This window comes from Balaenoptera ricei, chromosome 1, assembly GCF_028023285.1.
Source record: "Balaenoptera ricei isolate mBalRic1 chromosome 1, mBalRic1.hap2, whole genome shotgun sequence".
Lineage (NCBI taxonomy): Eukaryota > Metazoa > Chordata > Mammalia > Artiodactyla > Balaenopteridae > Balaenoptera > Balaenoptera ricei.
In genome coordinates, this window is record NC_082639.1 from 95713215 (window position 1) to 95731765 (window position 18551).

General features: G+C 41.2%; 1 protein-coding gene across 1 annotated transcript in view; it reads right to left on the minus strand.

The window, feature by feature from the left end:
- The window catches only part of AKNAD1 (AKNA domain containing 1), a 34391-nt gene that overhangs the window by 3077 nt on the left and 12763 nt on the right, over nucleotides 1-18551 (minus strand). Inside the window, exons 6-10 of the mRNA XM_059900750.1 lie at nucleotides 13825-13981; nucleotides 8188-8273; nucleotides 4923-5020; nucleotides 1508-1630; nucleotides 1305-1412 (exon numbers count right to left, since the gene is read on the minus strand). Coding sequence (XP_059756733.1) covers nucleotides 1305-1412; nucleotides 1508-1630; nucleotides 4923-5020; nucleotides 8188-8273; nucleotides 13825-13981 — 572 coding nt within the window. The remainder of the gene's footprint in view (nucleotides 1-1304; nucleotides 1413-1507; nucleotides 1631-4922; nucleotides 5021-8187; nucleotides 8274-13824; nucleotides 13982-18551) is intronic.

Below are 18551 nucleotides of genomic sequence, written 5' to 3' on the forward strand. Positions count from 1 at the left end.
TCAGTTAACCCCTTGGTCACCTCCAAATATAGTTGTGGATTTTATTTGAAACATAGAAATTCAGAGTTGGAAAGGGTCATAGGGTCATCTGGTCCAGTTCTCACAGTCTACAGATTACAACATCCTGACAAAGTACATTGTCTCTCAGTCTACAGGTGGGACTCACGACCTCCTGCAATAGCCCGCTCCATTTTCTGTCCGTTCTGGAGGTTCTTGTCTAACACTGAGCAAAAGATGCTTCCCTGGGACTTCTACCCTCTTGGCCACTATATGTTTACTAATGGAGTTCAAGATCACATTTCAAGTGACTCAGTTGCTTTCTTCATTCGTATGTTGGAATAAGAGGTCTCATGGGCTGTAGACCCCAAAACCAAGGCAATAGTAAAGAAATCTGCCTGTTGCCTCCGCAGAGTCTTAGGGACTGTCGTCTCAACAGAACACATCCAACTGGAGGATCTGGCAGCTGGGGGTAAGTAGGGGAGACATAGCTGAGGGCAGCCAGATAAACACCATTCTTTAGTCTTGGACATTGGCAGTTGTAAAAGATCAGAAACATTCTCTCTGGTGCCCTGTCCCCAGTGATGGAGAGAAAGCGCTCTGATGGTATGAACTCACCCATGAGGAAAGGATGTCAGAGAACCAGATACAGCTGTCGTTCAGAAGCAAGACAAGGGTGTTCCCTTCCCTCCTTTGTGTTCCCTTAGCACACTCTGTGCTCCTAGCTCTTATCACGTTTTTCCATGAACCTTCCTTATTTGGGTAGGAGTTCCTTTCTCTCAATAGGTTGTAAACTCCTTGGGAGGAAGGAGCCATGTTTTATTCATCTTCATAAATAAATGTTTGTGGGATTTTAGTTATTTCCAAAGACAGCAAAATTTTGCATTGAAATTAGCAATATGATGTTTAAGGAGTGTAAAATAGTCTATTTATGTGCTGAATTTTAGTGGGGATAGATCTAAAGCTTTTGCCACTTCTGAATAATAACAATAATAGTGACAGTTATTCAGTCAGTTACTTGTTCAGCAAATATTTATGACTTGTTACCAACTTACACTGGTATAGCACTTAGTAACTTTCAAAGTCCTTTATTGCTAGGATTGCGTATCTCCCAGTCCCAGCCCAGCCTCTTGCCATCCAGGTGTCAGGCTGGATGTGGAAGTGTCAGATGAGGGCTGGAGACCTGGCAGCAGACTAGACAGGGCAGGGGCTCCTCATATGGAAGCAGTGGCTGGTATGATATGGGTCTCCCACGCAGGGAGATTAGGTTGTGTACAAAGATGGGATCTTGCAGGAGAGGTACTTACAAGGTGAAGAATTTTTATTTTCATTTAAATAGCGGAGCTGGGCAAAGGCACTTCTTTTGCTGTGATTAAAGAAATTCTGTCCCGGGGTGTTGAATATGTAATGAAATTCTAAAAAGAAAAGATTAAAAATACAACTCATTGCCTGGGAGCAACAGCTGTCCCCATTTATGCCTTGTTTTCTGAGGCGGCCCAGTCACTCTCACCTTTAGATGATGCTTTACCACAGACTCTCTGGGAGTTATGAATCTTAGTGCTGCAGTTCTCACATTTATTACTCTGCAGTCCAGTCCCAGAAGCAGAATAGCAGCTGACTCCTGTATCAGAACCTGAAAAAGCCCAAGTTACACAAAGGAAGTGTGAGTTTTTTTTATTATAGTCCTAAAATATGCTCTGGAGAGTAGAGCCCTGATCGTGCAAGGTATGCATTAGGCCCCAGAGTGTTCAATTTCCCCAAGGGGAAATTTACCAAGGGGGGTTGCCAGCCTAGGGGTGACATTTGGACTTCCCTTATGACAACTGAGAGATGTTTTGATAGGTAACAGTTCTGATAGGAAAGTCTTAAGATTTGCCTAGCACATGTAGGTGTTTAGTAAAGGTCCACTGAATGGATGGATCTGTGAGAATTTCGTCCATTGAATTATCAGACGATCTTGCATTTGTAGTTATTTTTCCAGATTAGCCCTGATACATCCACATTCTCTTCTTAGACCCTGCGGTGGCCAAGAGCTTGTGTTTTGTCATCCAGGCAATTGGAAAGATGGTTTTCCTCACATCACGTTCGTAAGTCCATATGGGAACTTGAATCATAGCTTTGCCCTCATCAGTACCACAGAGAGGCTAGCAGTAGAGAGCGTGTGTGTCCGGTGCAGGTCTGGGTCTTATTCGGCAGGCTGTGGGCAGTGGAGTTCTCCAGGTTAGGCCAGAGTGTGGGAGCATGGGCCCGGCACGTGAGCACATCACACTTGGGTGTCCAAGCAACGTCTTAGCTCCAGGAGAGATGAGGCTTGGGGACAAAGCTTCTGCCAATGCTACCTGCCTTGCTGCACTCATGATTGCACTCATTTGTAACATTATCTTCCAAAGTGTAAATCACAAATGGAATGAGCTCTGGGAACGATGTTTTCTTTCCCAAATCTCAGTCAATAGTCATTGAATGCCTTCTAATCCAGAAGTCAAGGAAATTACAAATAGAGGAAGAAGGAGCTACACCCTGGGAAGGTTGTGTTGTACAGGAGAAAGGACATGGGTTCAGACAGGCCTGATTTGCAGCCTGGCTCTGCCACTTATTGGCTATGTTGGTTGACAGTATGTCCACAAATTCTTTAACATGATTTTCAAAGGATAGAGCCTAATTCCTCTCTCCTTGATTGTGACAACTCACAATTTAGTGACTTGCTTCTAACAAATAGAATAAAGTGGTAACGATGGTGTATAACTTCCAAAATTAGGTCATAAGAGACATTGAAACTTCCATCTCAGTCTTTCTCTTGGATCACTTGCCTGGGGGAAGCTGGCTGTCCTGTCCTAATAACACTCAAGCAGCCTTTTGGCCCACAATGGTGAGGAACTGAGACCTCCTGCCAGTGGCCATGTGTGTGAACAATCTTGGAAACAGATTCTCTAGCCCTAGTCAAGCCTTCAGATGATGGCAGTATTGGCCAACATCTTGACTGCAGCTTCATGAGAGACCTTGAACCTGAACCACCCAGCTAAATGGCTCCCAAATTCCTGACCTGCAGAAACTATGAGATAGCAAATGTTTGTTGTTTTGAGCTATTAAGGTTTGTGATACATCATTACACAGCAATAGATAACACACCAGGCTCTTTGACCCTGGCAAGTCACTTAATTTCTCCAAGCCTCCATTTACTTATCTATAAAATAAAGATAATAATTCCTACCTTACAGGGGTATTATGATAGTCAAGTGATGTATACTATATGTCAACCGTTCTCAGTTCTTTAATTTCAGAACACTCTTACTTACACTCTTAAAATTGAGACCCCTAAAGAGCTTTTGCTTATTATAGTTTTTATCATATATCATAATATATGAAATTTTTTATACCTGTAGTAAAAATCCACCCTCCCCTTGCACTAGAGAAGAGCTGTCATACAACATTCAGTCAATTGAATGTGGATTGGTAGAGAGGTATTTATAAATTTCAAGTCATTTTTTTTTAACTTTGGGTTTATTTATTTAATTAATTAATTTATTTATGGCTGTGTTGGGTCTTCGTTTCTGTGCGAGGGCTTTCTCTAGTTGCGGCAAGTGGGGGCCACTCTTCATCGCGGTGCGCGGGCCTCTCACTATCGCGGCCTCTCTTATTGCGGAGCACAGGCTCCAGACGCGCAGGCTCAGGAATTGTGGCTCACAGGCCTAGTTGCTCCGCGGCATGTGGGATCTTCCCAGACCAGGGCTCAAACCCGTGTCCCCTGCATTGGCAGGCAGATTCTCAACCACTGCGCCACCAGGGAAGCCCCTCAAGTCATTTTTGCTGTGTAGAATCATTCAGATTTTCCTAAGACTGAATGGGCAGTCTCAAAGCTGGTTTTTTTTTTTTAGAATTTTAAACTGAAGCACTTAAAAAATACTTTGTCATTTAAAAACAGTAATAATCCACTTCATGTTCACAAAATAACATTTTTTATGAAAAATAGCTATTTTTGAAAAAAAATCAGTGAGAAAAATGGCAGTGTTTTACGTTTTGGCAAATTTCTTAAACATCTAGCTTAACAGAAGGCAGCTGGGCTTTATAGCTGTATCTCCATTCAGTCTGTTGCAATATTGTTCTTGCACAGAAAAGAGAGGACCTCACGGCCCCCCAGGGGCCCTCTGACCACACTTTGAAAATCTCTACTCTGTTCTGGTGTCTGGTATACAGTAAGTGTTTGATCAATTAAACCTACTATTATTATTAGAAAATGTGTCATCTACAGAGAAGAAATAGAACTAAATGTGACATAACAGGAAGAATACTGAGTTGAAGGAAAAAAGCAAGCCTGGTTAGCTCTCTGGCCCCCAGCTTCCTGCTGTATAAACTGGGTGGATTAGGCTCGGGCGCTGATTTTCTTCTCAGGAGCTGCCTAAGCCAGCAGGCCTCAAATCCAACTCTTCCTCACCCAGGGCAGTCCTGCCAGGGGATGTTTTTCTGCTTAAATTATCTTTGGAGAAGGGCCCCTATGACTAAAAATCATTGGATCCCATGCACTGGTGCTCTCTGGGTCTGCTCCCCACTCTAACTTTCTTCGCTCCTATGAAATGTGTATGGACGAGTCAGCGGCAACTCTCCCGTGGCGGGTGAGCTCCCCAGGTGCAGATCACGGGTCATGCTGGGGGGCTGCCATGCAGAATTGAGGCCGCCTCGTGACTGAGTCACGGAGCCCTGTGACTCCAGGCAGAGGCAGGTGTGGGCACTTTCACCCTGCTTGACCACATCTCATTTGAATCAATTCATTATTAATTCTTTACATTTTGCAACAACAACAATAATAATAATAACCAACGGGCAGCACCCTAGTCTAAGTAAAGCTATTTGACGTGGCAGATGGTCTGCTGGCAGTGAGTGGACCCCAAGGAGAGGGATCATGACAACTGGCCCCAGACCCCTCAACTTACCGAGAAGTGAGTCTGGGTGCCGTGCCTTGTCTTGAATGGCAACAGGAAACCTTCCACGGTTGATTCCTCTGTGGCCTTTTTTCTCCATTTTTTGCTTCCTAAAAAAGGTGCATAAAATCCCATAAACTTTTAGTATACTGCAAATAGCGATAGTGAGAGGACTGGTAAAACTGAAATGTGAGATTTCTTACGCCAGAGCCTGGAATGAAGGAGGGTGCATGTCATCCTCAACGCAGCTATCCCTCTGCCTGCCTGTCTGAGAGCTGCCCTGTGAGAAAGTGCACCCAGCACAATTTGACCTGAAAAGAACATGCATACCAAACATTAAAAGTAAATCTGTTTTGTTTCCCTGAGGATACTATCTAGTCATGATACACATAAACAATATAGAAATTTGAAGTATGGCATTATAAAATTTGGAGTTCAATTCATTGTCTCAAAACCAGTTCTTCTCAGGGGAAGAAGCTGTACTGCACGTCAGGACCAGATCACGTGGCTTTGGATCCATAAGCACAAGTTGAGCGATCCAAAAAGTCCAGCAAGGTGGATTTTGTCCAGTGTCTACGAGGCTAAAGGCTATGAGAGCGTGTGGGGTTAATTTTAGCTGTGCAAGGCCAACAGGGGGCATCAGAAAGATGCCCTACGATTGTCACTTACCCGGGACACTTCCTCCGACCTGTCTGTAGCTTCTGTCTCCCTCCTTCACAGACATTCTAACTCCTCCAAAGGAATTTTAGTTGATAACAATTCTTAAGAAAGCTCTAGCTCAGCCCCTGGAATACTATGATAGCCCCTAGGGAACGCTGCTCATTCTTAGCGTGGAGGGCACCGTGCCCAAGATGTCCTGGATGTAGCCAGTGAGTCAGGAATGAGACTGATTCCCGGGGATGGAGTTTGAGCCTCAGGCCTTGCTTGCAAATGTGTGCATGTCCCGCTGTGCCTGGGCCTGCTGCTGGTGGAGAGAGGCACCGTGCTTGGAGTTTGTGAGGTTGGGGGCTGTGAAGCCAGGCCCTTTCCCTCTTCTTGGAAAAATATGCTCTCCTCATGAGTCACATATTTTCTCACACCTCATTTTCTGTCTCCACCCTCCTCCTCTGGGGCATTTGAACATCTGCTCTCCAAAGTGGAAAACTTGGATGGCACTCAAGTGAGTTTAGTCCAACACATGACTTTCTTTTTCTGCCTCCTTTAAACTTCTTTGTGCACTAAAATCTTCTTGCCAAAAACAGCTAAGGGCAGTTCTACTTGAGAAGACAGTTTTTCAACAAGACCAAAAAGCTGAAGTATACTCTTAAATCCAAAATTCTGCATCAGACATAAAGGGATAAGCGTTTTACACGTAGTATATATGTTATTTATCTGCATATATATAAATATCCTTCAAACAGTACGTACATCAGTAGGCTAAATAAAGAACACATCCCATCTGAGAGAGAGCTAATCTTCTAAAAGAGTAAAGAGTATATATAGCCCTCTGTTCAATTAATTCCTCAGGGATGATATAGTTTACCAAGATTTCAATTTATAAATCATGCATATCGCCACATCACACCCCAGCAGTTGATTTACTGTTAGATCTGATTTTACACTTGGTTGTGTTTTGCCTTCCATCTTGTTCATTATAAAAGAGAAAATGTAGTCTAGAACACCAGTCCCTGTCTTGGTACTTTAGTGGCTCTGTGAGGTCTAGACTACGAATTTGGAAGAGAAATATTTAGTACCTTGAAAGCTTAATCAAAATGTTTTTTTAATGTCAAACTATTTTTATTATACTTACTAAAACCTAAAAAAAAAATGTCAAAACCTAGGTTTTAATTCAATAAAAAAAAAATAGTGGATCTGGGATGACTCAGGGATTTGGCATCATTTGTGACCTTTGTATTGAAAGGAGAGTCAAAGCTGATGACGGACACGTTGGTTTAAAATAATGGTCCACACCAGATGACACACGGATATTTAACCACAAAACCATGCTGTTTCTTTTTTTAGAGGGCGGAAACTCAATAGGATCCTTATGACAAGTGCTCATTCCCGTGCTGGCATGCTTTCCAACAGGAAACTTCAGTCTTTCAGACCTTGTCATCTGCCTCTATTAGAATCCATTATGTTCATGTAATAGTGGTGGCCAAACAGCCCCTCCCTCCTTGCCTCTCCACCTTCCTAAGGTCAGTGAGCCAAGCTTTGGCTCCAGTCCACAGTGCCTCTCGAGCTTGGAGGAGGCACCTCTTGCTGACTGATAGAAGCTTCAAATAAATGATTCTGAATCCACGTGGGCTAACAGCTGACCAAAGAGTGTTTCAAAACCATTAAGGATTTCTCCTTAGGATTTCACATCTACAGTTTTTTACCCGATTTACAGCTTGTCACCTCTGGAAGATTTCTTGCTGAGGGATGTGGAGAAATAAACCCTGGGACATGGGATTAGGCTTATTTCCGGTGGGATTGGGGGGCAGAGGTGGGACCCAATAGGGTAAGTTTTCATTCATTATGAGGAGAGAGTAGTGAGGCTGCAAGCTGGTACACAATGGTGTATAATAATCTCCCACGTGGGCAAGGTTCAAAGGGAGCCTAAAGGCCAAACCACCCTCCATACGCTGTGGTCATGATTCTTAACCAAGAGGCCTATCAGAATCATCTGGGGAGATTTAAAAGAAAGATTCCCGGGCTTCCCAGGTGACGCAGTGGTTAAGAATATGCCTGCCAATGCAGGAGACACGGGTTCGAGCCCTGGTCCGGGAGGATGCCACACGCTGCAGAGCAACTAAGCCCGTGCGCCACAACTACTGAAGCCCGCACGCCTAGAGCCCGTGCTCGGTAACAAGAAAAGCCACCGCAATGGAGAAGCCCGCGCACCACAACAAAGAGCAGCCCCCGCTCACTGCAACTAGAGAAAGCCTGCGCGCAGCAATGGAGACCCAACGCAGCCATAAACAAACAAATAAATAAATAAATAAAAATTAAAAAAAGATTCCCACCAGGGCTTCTCCCCGGGGAGGCTGATACAGTAGGTGAGGCTGAGGCATGTGCATTATTTTCAAGTCCCCTGGTAAGGTTGATGCTCTCTGCAGTTGAGAGCCGCTGCTAGAGGGATTTGTCCGTTGGGAGGGAGACCGGGCTGCGTGTCCAGCCCTGAGGTCTGTGATTCTGTAACTCGGCCCGTGGCTGCTGGCGCCTGTGCAGTTAGTTGATGCCCATCCTCACTGGAGTTACTATCCCAGGACCGGCTCCCACCCACCCTGGGAATTTAGCAGCTGGAAGCCCTCACCATTCAAGGACCCGGTGGCAGAAGGCACAGCGTGCACCGGTCGTCTCCGCACCGTCCTGCCTCCCCGAAGTGTTGTTAGGCTCCTCCTGCACCACAAAGCACACACAGATGTGATGTGACCGAGGAAGTGACTCATCCCTCGGCTGCTCAGGCACAGCCCTGCAAGCCGCGTGGACCCCGCCAAACTCACCATCTCAGGACTCCTCCACTCTGATTTCTGGCTCAGTGGGGCCTGTGCTGTAACGGCCTGGGGCTTAGAGAAAGAAAGCTTCCACCCTGCCTTGACTTCCTTCCTTCTCCAGACATTTAAAAATCTAGTACAGATGAGAGAATACTCTCCCCACCCTGTTTTCTCTTTCCTTTAGTTTCAAATTACACCAAGCTCCACCAAGAGGATGAACCAATTTAAGATGATTTTTAAATCCTTCAATCTGACCACTGGTTAGCAGAGTCTAAAAGCCTTTCCAAAGCAATGTATTCAACTATGAATTAAAACAAGGTTTAGGGACTAACTAGAGGCCTAAATTATTGTTTATATGTCCCTGTTTACCACACAAAAAAATCACACTGTGGAACTGAAAAGGCTGACACCACCCTTACTATGGTTTTACCCTTTATGTAAACAGAAAATAAACGTACTTTTCTCACCATTATAAACAATAGTGAGAAATAAGCATCATTGTACAGACAGCTTTTTCTATATTTTGAATTACTTCCTTAGGAAATGTCTGGGTCGAAGGTTGCGAAAGTGCTTGTGTGATGATATGTGTGGCCTAATTGCTTTCCACCAAAGTTGTACAAATTACATAGCCGCCACCAACGCTGGCGGCTCGTTTGTCTACACCTTCCTCTGCATCAGGAATTATCCCTTGAAAATATTCTTGTTAATTTAAAAAGTAGGGGTGGCTCCTTGTGTTATTAACATTTCCTCTGTTATTAAAGGAGATAAACATTTCCCCATATGTTTATTTATTGGTTGTATTTCCTACTTGTGACTTTTAGTTTTAATCTTTTATCCATTAATTTTTTGGAGGGTTTCAGTGTTTTCTTATTAATAAAAACAACCATTTGTTGATTGCTCCTTGTGCCAGGTACCTCTCATATCACCTCCTTTATCCCTTACCACCATCCTGGCATGTCGTCCCCATTTTAGTGATGAATAATCTGCAGCTCAGAGAATTTAGGCAGCTCGTCAAGGTCACACAGAGTGAGTGGCAGAGCTGGCATTTGAGCCTTTCCCCATACACTTGTGTCCTTAACCACAGAGCTACTCCTCCTTCGTGCCCTTGTCAGAGCAACTTTGTATGATAAAAATCTTAATTCTGAACAGTGTTTGCTCTTACTATTTTCCAAGTTGTCTGCCTTTCTTAAAAAGATTTACTGTGGTTTCAGTTTTGCAAACATTAGTTGAAATGTTGATATTGTCAAAGAGGTGGTGAAAATGGCCAAGAAACATATGAAAATGGGTAAATTTCACAAATAGTCAAAGAAATACAAATTAACCCAGGGAGATATCAGTTTTCATTTATCACTTTAGCAAAGGTTGGAGAGAAAAAGAAAACAGATGCCCTGGTTTGGCTCGGGTTGGAAGGCACCTTCATTCCCAGGCACTGTTGTGGGCACCACTTTGCTAAAGGCCAGTTTATCCAAATTTTCACTGTGTATCTTTTGAACCATTAACTGCAATCCTAGGTTTTTATGCAAAGGAACTAATCAACTATGGCCAAAGGTTTGCATATAAAATTATTTTACTGAAGCAGTGTTTCTAATATCAAAGAACTGGAAAAAACTAAATGTCCATCAGTAAGGGATTGGTTTAATGAATCAGGGTACACCCATGCAATGAAATACAATGCAGTCCTTAAAAATGAAGCTGTAGGTTTATTCAATAACTGTTGAGAGGCCCACAATATAATGTTGAATGTAAAAAGCATATCCTAAAACAATACATGTATGGGGACTTCCCTGGCAGTCTGGTGGTTAAGACTTCGCCTTCTAATGCAGGGGGTGCGGGTTCAATCCCTGGTCAGGGAGCTAAGATCCCACATGCCTCTCGGCCAAAAAACCAAAATGTAAAACAGAAGCAATATTGTAACAAATTCACTAAAAATGGTCCACATCAAAAATTCTTTTAAAAAACCCCAATACATGTATGATCCCATTTTTGTAAAAATGCGTATGTGTATCAGAGAAAAAAAAAAGACCAGATATACACTAAAATACTAGCAATGGTTTTTCTGTCAATGAAATGTTCCTCTGTATACTTTTCTCTATTTTCTGATTTTTTTGCGATAAGCCTGTATCGCTTTTATAATTTTAAAAATAATGAGTTTTTTTTGCTTCATTTTTCCCCTGTGTTTTCTTTTATTACTTCTGGGCCTTCAGGGAATATCTCCGCACTTCACAGTTAAGGCAGATTTACATTAGCAGAATGTAGGGGGGTTGCCCTCCGCCTGAACTGGGAGACCTGGGATCCAGTGTCTCCTGTCATTTGCGCTGGGCAAATCTCTTCACCTTTCTAAGCTTCCAACTTTTCTTCTGCAAAAAGTCTATGCAAACAGCAAAGCTCCGAACAAACAGAATTATTACTGTTTATTGCTTATTATAATTTTGTCATTATTATTTTAGACCCAAGGCTTTTAATCCCAGTATTTCTGATTCCTTTATAATGAAATCATCTCAAAGTGTGGTCCCCAGACCAGCAGCATTGACATCACCTGGGAGCTTGTTAGAAATGCAGAATTGCAGGCTCACCCCAGACCTACCGAATCGAAGCCAGCGTTTCAGTAAGATCTGCAGGTGAGTCCACGGCAGGCTGCAGTTGCAGAAGCCCTGATCTAGAACAGGTACCTCAGGCAGGTTTCTCCTGAGTTCTGAAAGAGTGGAGAGGGTTAGCAATACGGGCAGCTCTCACCAGCACTAACGCCCAGGGCTCTGGTTAGTATAAGAGCCAACTGATCTTAATTATGCCAATTTCAGAGTCACGTTCAGCCATACTGGTTGGTTAAAGAGCCAAGGCAATGAACTGAACGGAGCCAGGACGGGGCTGCAGGACTTTACTCCGGAAGCCGAAGACAACCTCATGGTCATTTGATCTGGTTAGTCTAGTTTAAAAAAAAAAAAAAAAAAAAAGCAGTTAGAATTTTAGAGTCAGTCCTTGAGTTTCCTGGGCGCCCCACTTTGGGGGATTATTTGGCTTTTGTTTAATCTGGTGAAGAGTCACTGGGAATTTAATTTCAGCACTCCTGGGACAGTGAGACCAAGTGACCACTTGCCCTGTTCCCACCCTCCCTTCCCTGGGCGTCTCTATGGAGAGAGGGCCCACAAGGAAGCCAGGCTCCCAGAGGTGGAAGCGGTGGTCCAAGCCCACTTCTCCCTTCTCGGACCCTCAGGAGGGGCCCGTCGCTGCCCTCTTTGCTGGGCTGTGGGACCAGCCTGTCAAGTTCCTCGGAAGAGGGGGCCTCCTGTGTCTGTGCCGGGGGGCGGGGCGCCCTGTCCCCTCTCACCCACATGGCCCCGGCGCCACGCAGGACGGCCAGGGTGCTCCTTGGGTAACTGGGGAGCCGCATAGAGGGACTTGCCATTAGGGCTGCAGTCCCACAGGAGGTGACTCAAAATTGGTTCTGCTGCGTTTCCACACCACCCCTAAGGCATCATCACATCCTGCCTGGAGTCCCTTTCCCTGGACTCCTCACCTAGCTACCTCCTTCTCATCCCCCAGTACTCAATTCAGATCTCACCTCTGACCCTACCCTCCCACTGTGAGTTACTTTTGGTCATATCCCATCACCTAATTGTCATGGTACCTAACACCCAGGTAATGTGCTTACTGTGAGCCAGGCCCTGTTTTAAGTATGTATATTAACTCATTTAAACGTCCTAATAATATCATTAAAATTTCTAAGAAGCTGCCAGGTGAAGCCAATGCTGCTGGTCTGGGGACCAACTTTGAGATATTTCATTATAAAGGAATTAGAAATAATGGAATTAAAAACCCCTGGGTCTAAAATGATAATGACAAAATTATAGTAGACATAATAGTTCTGTTGGTTCAGACCTTTACAGTTTGCATAGACTTTTTGCTAAAGAGGAGTTGGAAGCTTAGGCAGGTATTATTATCCTCACTTTATACAGGAGGAAAATGAGGCACAGAGAGTTTATATAAGTTTCTTAAGGTCACAAAGCTGATTAGTGACAGAGCTCGTATTGATATTTGAACCCAGGCAGTCTGGCTTCACAGTCCTAAGGAATGCATTATTACTTGCAACTACATAGCACTTTTAACATTCTGTAATTCCACGTTAATTTTATCTGTTCATTGTATGTGTCCCTCATGGAAATGTAAGCATCTTGAGGGCAGGTGGTTTGTCTACCTTGTTTATATTGTATCCCCAATACCTAGAAAAGTGCCTAGCATTTAGCAAGAAATATTTATTGAATGAATGGATAATACTAGAGGTAGACTCTCTTTTCAGGGCTATTTATCACAAAGTTATAGAGTCCTCATCATCTCACAACAGTTGCTATAAGCTTGGGACCAGTTAAGAAGAGCAAACCCAGACCTGAGGGGAGTGCTGAGCAGGAGCCTGGGCTACCTCACTAGGCTCCCTCACACCATGTTGAAGCTAATTTCGGTTCAGGACTAGAGAGAGAACCAGCTGCGAACCTTGGGGATCATTTGTTAAATCCACAGTGGCTCAGAGTTTACTATACTGAGTATTCGCTCCATACCAGGCATTCAGTCAGTTGTTCGGGCTACAAAGATGGGTACAAAGGCACAAGGACAAATGAGACATGATGCTATGGGGACACAGAGGCTGGGGTGAAGAATTCTGCCTGGAGTGGGCGGCTATGCATCAAGGTTATATAAATGGGCTGACTCGGAAGATGGGCCTTGAATGAATGGGATTTTGCCAGGCAGGTAAGGGTTTTGAGGAGGCAAACATACTTGTTTGGAAGGGCTAACATTTATATAATCTTCAATATCCTGTCCTAAACTCTGACAAAAACCTATTCAAGTTTTGAATAACAGCCACGGGCTGTGTCTTCAAATACAGTCAACTTAAGGCAATTATCCAGATGATTCCATTTGTCAGAATTTTCATGTATTCTGAAATGTTCTGATAGTTGAGGTTACAAAAAGTACTATAGAAAGACACTGGTAATTGATTTGAATTCCTGGTTTTGCATATGTAGACAATCCAAAAGAATTTAACTTGAGAGAAAGAAAATGTAGAAGTGGACTCATGAGAAATGGTTCTTTCACTGAGTGTGTTATTCTTTATGTAGCAGAGATAGTACAAAACTATTAAGAAGAAAAATTATTTCTTCCAGGCACGCAAGATTTACAAAAAATGTTACTATTCATCCAGAAGAAATAGCTCTTCAGCAGTTCATCAGTTTAAGCGGCATTGTTACATCCTAGACCAATAAGAGATTTCAAAAACCAACACTTGAAATAGCTTCTAATTCTTAAAAGCTGGTTCCACTTTAAATAATATGATTCATAGGCCTTTGGAAAGTTAAATTTTCATGAAATGTTAAGATAGAATTCAGTGATTCCATTAATTAGGATTCTATAAATACATAAAAACCATTTTTCCTGGCATGAAATTAGGCTGTGGGCTGCTATATTACCTCATTTGAGAATGGGGAGGATGTGGATGACAAGTCATCCGGGTTGATTTGAGAACTCACGGGAAGAGAGACAGCTGAAGTATGTTTGCCTTTATTAATTTTCTCTTTAAAATCTTCAAGTAGCATCTCCGACGTGAAGATTTCACCTTCTACTTTTCTAGGTAAATATAAACACACAGGCATCTTATTGAGTATGCAGTCAACATTCTAATTAGTAACAACAGTTCTTGAGTATAGCATTGATCTACATTTTTAACGCGGTCTATCTTCAGACAGGAAGGATAATGGACACCTGCCCCGACAGGCATCCTGTTTATAGTTTCACTCCAAAGGCCTGGGCTCTAATACTCATTTTTTTCTTCCAGTTTTATTGAGATATAATTGACATACAGCACTGGACAAGTTTAAGGTGTACAACATAATGACATGACTTACATACAACACGAAATGATTATCACAACAATTTAGTGAACATCCATCATCTCATATAGATACAATATTAAAGAAATAAGAAAAAATTTTTTTCCTTGTGATGAGAACTCTTAGGATTTACTCTCAACAACTTTCATATATAACATACAGTAGTGTTAATTATATTTATCATGTTCTATGTTTCTAATTCTCATTTTGTTATTCATTAGCTGTGTATCCTTTGGCAAATCACTGAATCTGTGCCTCCAATGTCTCAACTATAACATGAGATAACAATACTTTGCTTATCTGGATCTGATTATTTTGAGGTCCCTTACAGTTCTAGGAGCTATGATTCTAGGAAAATAGTGATTTATATCAACTGAAAAAGAATGATATGAAAAACCTGAATAACTTAATTAACAAGCTTGATCCATAGGTATATGTACATATAGGTATATGTGTATATATGTACATGCATATATAAATATAAATATATGTTTTGCCCCCAAAGAATTAATTTTCCTCAAATTCATTAAATTTATAAAAATTTATCTCATATTACTCCACAAAGAAAAATCTCAACAAATTCCAAAACATTAAAAATTATACCACTTCTTTCCACTAAGATCAAGAACAAGGCAAAAATATTCCTTCTCACCACTCCTATTCAACATTGTACTTGAAGTCCTAGCTAAAGCAATAAGACAAAAAAAGGAAAGAGGAGGTATACACATTGGAAAGGAAGAAATATAATTGTCTTTGTCCACAGATGACATGATCATCTGTGTAGAAAATTAGAATCAACAAAAAAACTTCTGGAACTAATAAGCAATTATAGTGAGGTTGCAGGGTACAAGGTTAATATATGAAAGTCAATCACTTTCCTATATTCTTTTAATGAACAAGTGGAATTTGAAGTTAAAAACATAGTACCATTTACATTAAGATCCAAAAAAATTAAATACTTAGGTATAAATCTTAAAAAATATGCACAAGATCTATATAAAGAACATTACAAAACTCTGATGAGTGAAATCAAAGGACTAAATAAATGGAGAGATAGTCCATGTTCATGGATAGGAAGACGCAATATTATCAAAATATCTGTTTTTCCTAACTTGATCTATAGATCCAGTGCAATCCTAGTAAAAATCCCAGCAACTTCTTTAGTGGCTATTGACAAACTGACTCTAAAGTTTATAAGGCGACTTCCCTGGTGATCCAGTGGTAAAGAATCTGCCTTCCAATGCAGGGGACTTGGGTTCGATCCCTGGTCAGGGAACTAAGATCCCACATGATGTGGGGCAACTAAGCCCGCCACAACTACTGAGCCTACATGCCTCAACTAGAGAGCCCACATGCCACAACTAGAGAGAGAAAACCCATACGCTACAACTAGAGAGAAGCCTGTGCCACAATGAAAGATCCCACATGCTGCAACTAAGACCTGACGCAGCCAAAAAAATAAATAAAATAAATATTTTAAAAAATAAAGTTTATATGGAGAGACCAAAGACCCAGAATAGCCAACATGATATTGAAAGATAAGAACAAAGTTGGAGGACTCAACTTCAAGACTTACTAGAAAGCTACAGTAATCAAGGCAGTGTGGTATTGATGAAAGACTAGACAAATAGATCAATGGAGCAGAATAGCCAGCCTACAAATAGACCTACATAAAATTAGTCAACTGATATTTGACAAAGGAGTAAAGGTGATACAATGCAACAAAGATAATCTTTTCAACAAATGGTGCTGGAACAACTGGACATCCATGTGCAAAAAAAAAAAAAATGAATCTAGACACAGACCTAACACTCTTCACAAAAATCAACTCAGAATGGATCATAGACCGGGAATAGAAGGATCATGTTTATGTATAGAATGAGTTGGGAAATTTTCCCTTTTCTTTTTATGTTCCAGAAGAGTTATTTAAAGTCTTTGTTGAACTCACCCATTGTCCCACTTGGATTTGGTATCTTTTGGGGGTTTGACTGTTTACAATCTTTTCTATTTTTCTCTGGTTATTAGTCTTTTCAGATTTCCTACCTCTTTTTGAGTAGAGTTTAATAATTTATATTTTCCTAGAGATTTGTCCATTTCATCTAGATTTTAAACTGTGTTGATATGAAGTTGTCCAATCCTATTTGATCTAAAATTTTTATTCTGATATTTTTCCTTTCTCATTCTTTATGTTATTTATGCTTTTCAGTCAGACTTTCCAGTGGTTTATTTTATAGATATTTTCAAAGAAAATGTTTTATTGATCAAATTGTTTTAAATTTCATTTATTTCTCCTTCCTTTTATGAATCTCTTCCTTTTGGGGGGTTTATTTTGCTGTTCTTTTTCTGCCTTCCTGGTTTGACTACTTAGTTTTTTGGTTTTGAACTTTCCCCCCTAATAAATGCATTTTAAAACTATAAATTTTCTTCAGAGTACTGCTTTAGCTATATTACATTGGTTTTCATGTTATTTTCTCATTTATATTGACTTGTAGATTATTCCTAACATCCATTTTTATTTCCTATTTAACACAAGAATTATTTAGATGAGTGTTAAATTTTTCTTATTCGATTTTTGCTATCTTTTTATTATTAATTTCCAGTGATCAGAGAATGTGAGTGGTATAATTTTTTAATACCTTTTTTAGAGAAGTTTTAGCTTCTCAGCAAAATTGAGAGGAAGATACAGAGATTTCCCATATACCCCCTGCCTCCACACATACATAACCTCCCCCATTATCAACATCCCCACCAGAGTTGTACATTTGTTATAATTAATGAATCTATATTGACACATCATAATCACCCAAAGTCTATAGTTTACATTGAGATTTACTCTTAGTATTGTACATTCTATAGGTTTGAACAAATGTATAATGACATGTGTCCACCTTTATCATATCATACAGAGTATTTTCACTGTCTTAAAAATCCTTTGTACTCTACCCATTCACTGTCCTAAAAATCCTTATACTCTACCTAAAAATCCTTTGTACTCTACCTCCCCCCACCCTAACCCCTAGCAACCAGTGATCTTTTTGTTTTTGCCAGTTTTGCCTTTTACAGAATGTCACATAATTGGAATCATGCAACATGTAGCCTTTTCAGATTGGCTTCTTTCTTAGTAATATGCATTTAAGTTTCATCCATGTCTTTTCATGACTTGATAGTTCATTTCTTTTTAGCACAAATAATATTCCATTGTCTGGATAGACCACAGTTTATTAGTGCAGTTCATCTACTGAAGGACATATTGGTTGCTTCCAAGTTTTGATGATTCTGAATATAGCTGCTTGAAATATCCATGTGCATGTTTTTGGACACAAGTTTTCATCTCCTTTGTGTAAATACCAAGGAGCATGATTGCTGGATCATATGGTAGAGTATATTTAGTTTTGAAAGAAGCTGCCAAACTGTCTTCCAAACTGGCTGTAGCATTTTGCATTCCCACCAGCAATAGAGTTCCTATTGCTCTGCATCCTCACCAGCATTTGGTGTTTTTAGCATTCCAGATTTTGGGCATTCTAATAGTGTGTAGTGGTATCTCATTGTTGTTTCATTTTGCCATTTCCCTGATGATATATGATGTGGAGCATCTTTTCATATGCTTATTTGCCATCTGTATATTTTCTTTTGGTGAGGTGTCTGTTAAGATCTTTAGTACATTTTTTAATTGGGTTGTTTTCTTACTGTTGAGTTGTAAGAGTTCTTTGCATATTTTGGATAACAGTCCTTTATGAAAAGTGTTTCATCTTCTCATTCTCTTTACATTGTCTTTTTTTTTTTTTTTTTTAATTAATTTACTTTATTTATTTATTTTTGGCTGCGTTGGGTCTTCGTTGCTGTGCGCGGGCTTTCTCTAGTTGTGGTGAGCGGGGGCTACTCTTTTGTTGCGGTGCACGGGCTTCTCATTGTGGTGGCTTCTCTTGTTGCGGAACACGGGGTCTAGGCACCACGGGCTTCAGTAGTTGTGGCATGTGGGCTCAGTAGTTGTGGCTCGCGGGCTCTAGAGCGCAGGCTCAGTAGTTGTGACGCACGGGCTTAGTTGCTCCGCGGCATGTGGGATCTTCCCGGCCCAGGGCTCGAACCTGTGTCCCCTGCATTGGCAGGCAGATTCTTAACCACTGCGCCACCAGGGAAGCCCTTTACATTGTCTTTTGCAGAGCAGAAGTTTTTGATTTTAATGAAGTCTAGCTTATCAATTATTTCTTTCATGGATGGTGCCTTTAATGTTTTATCTCAAAAACCATCACCATAACAAAGGTCATCTAGATATTCTCCTATGTTATGTTCTAGGGGTTTTATGGTTT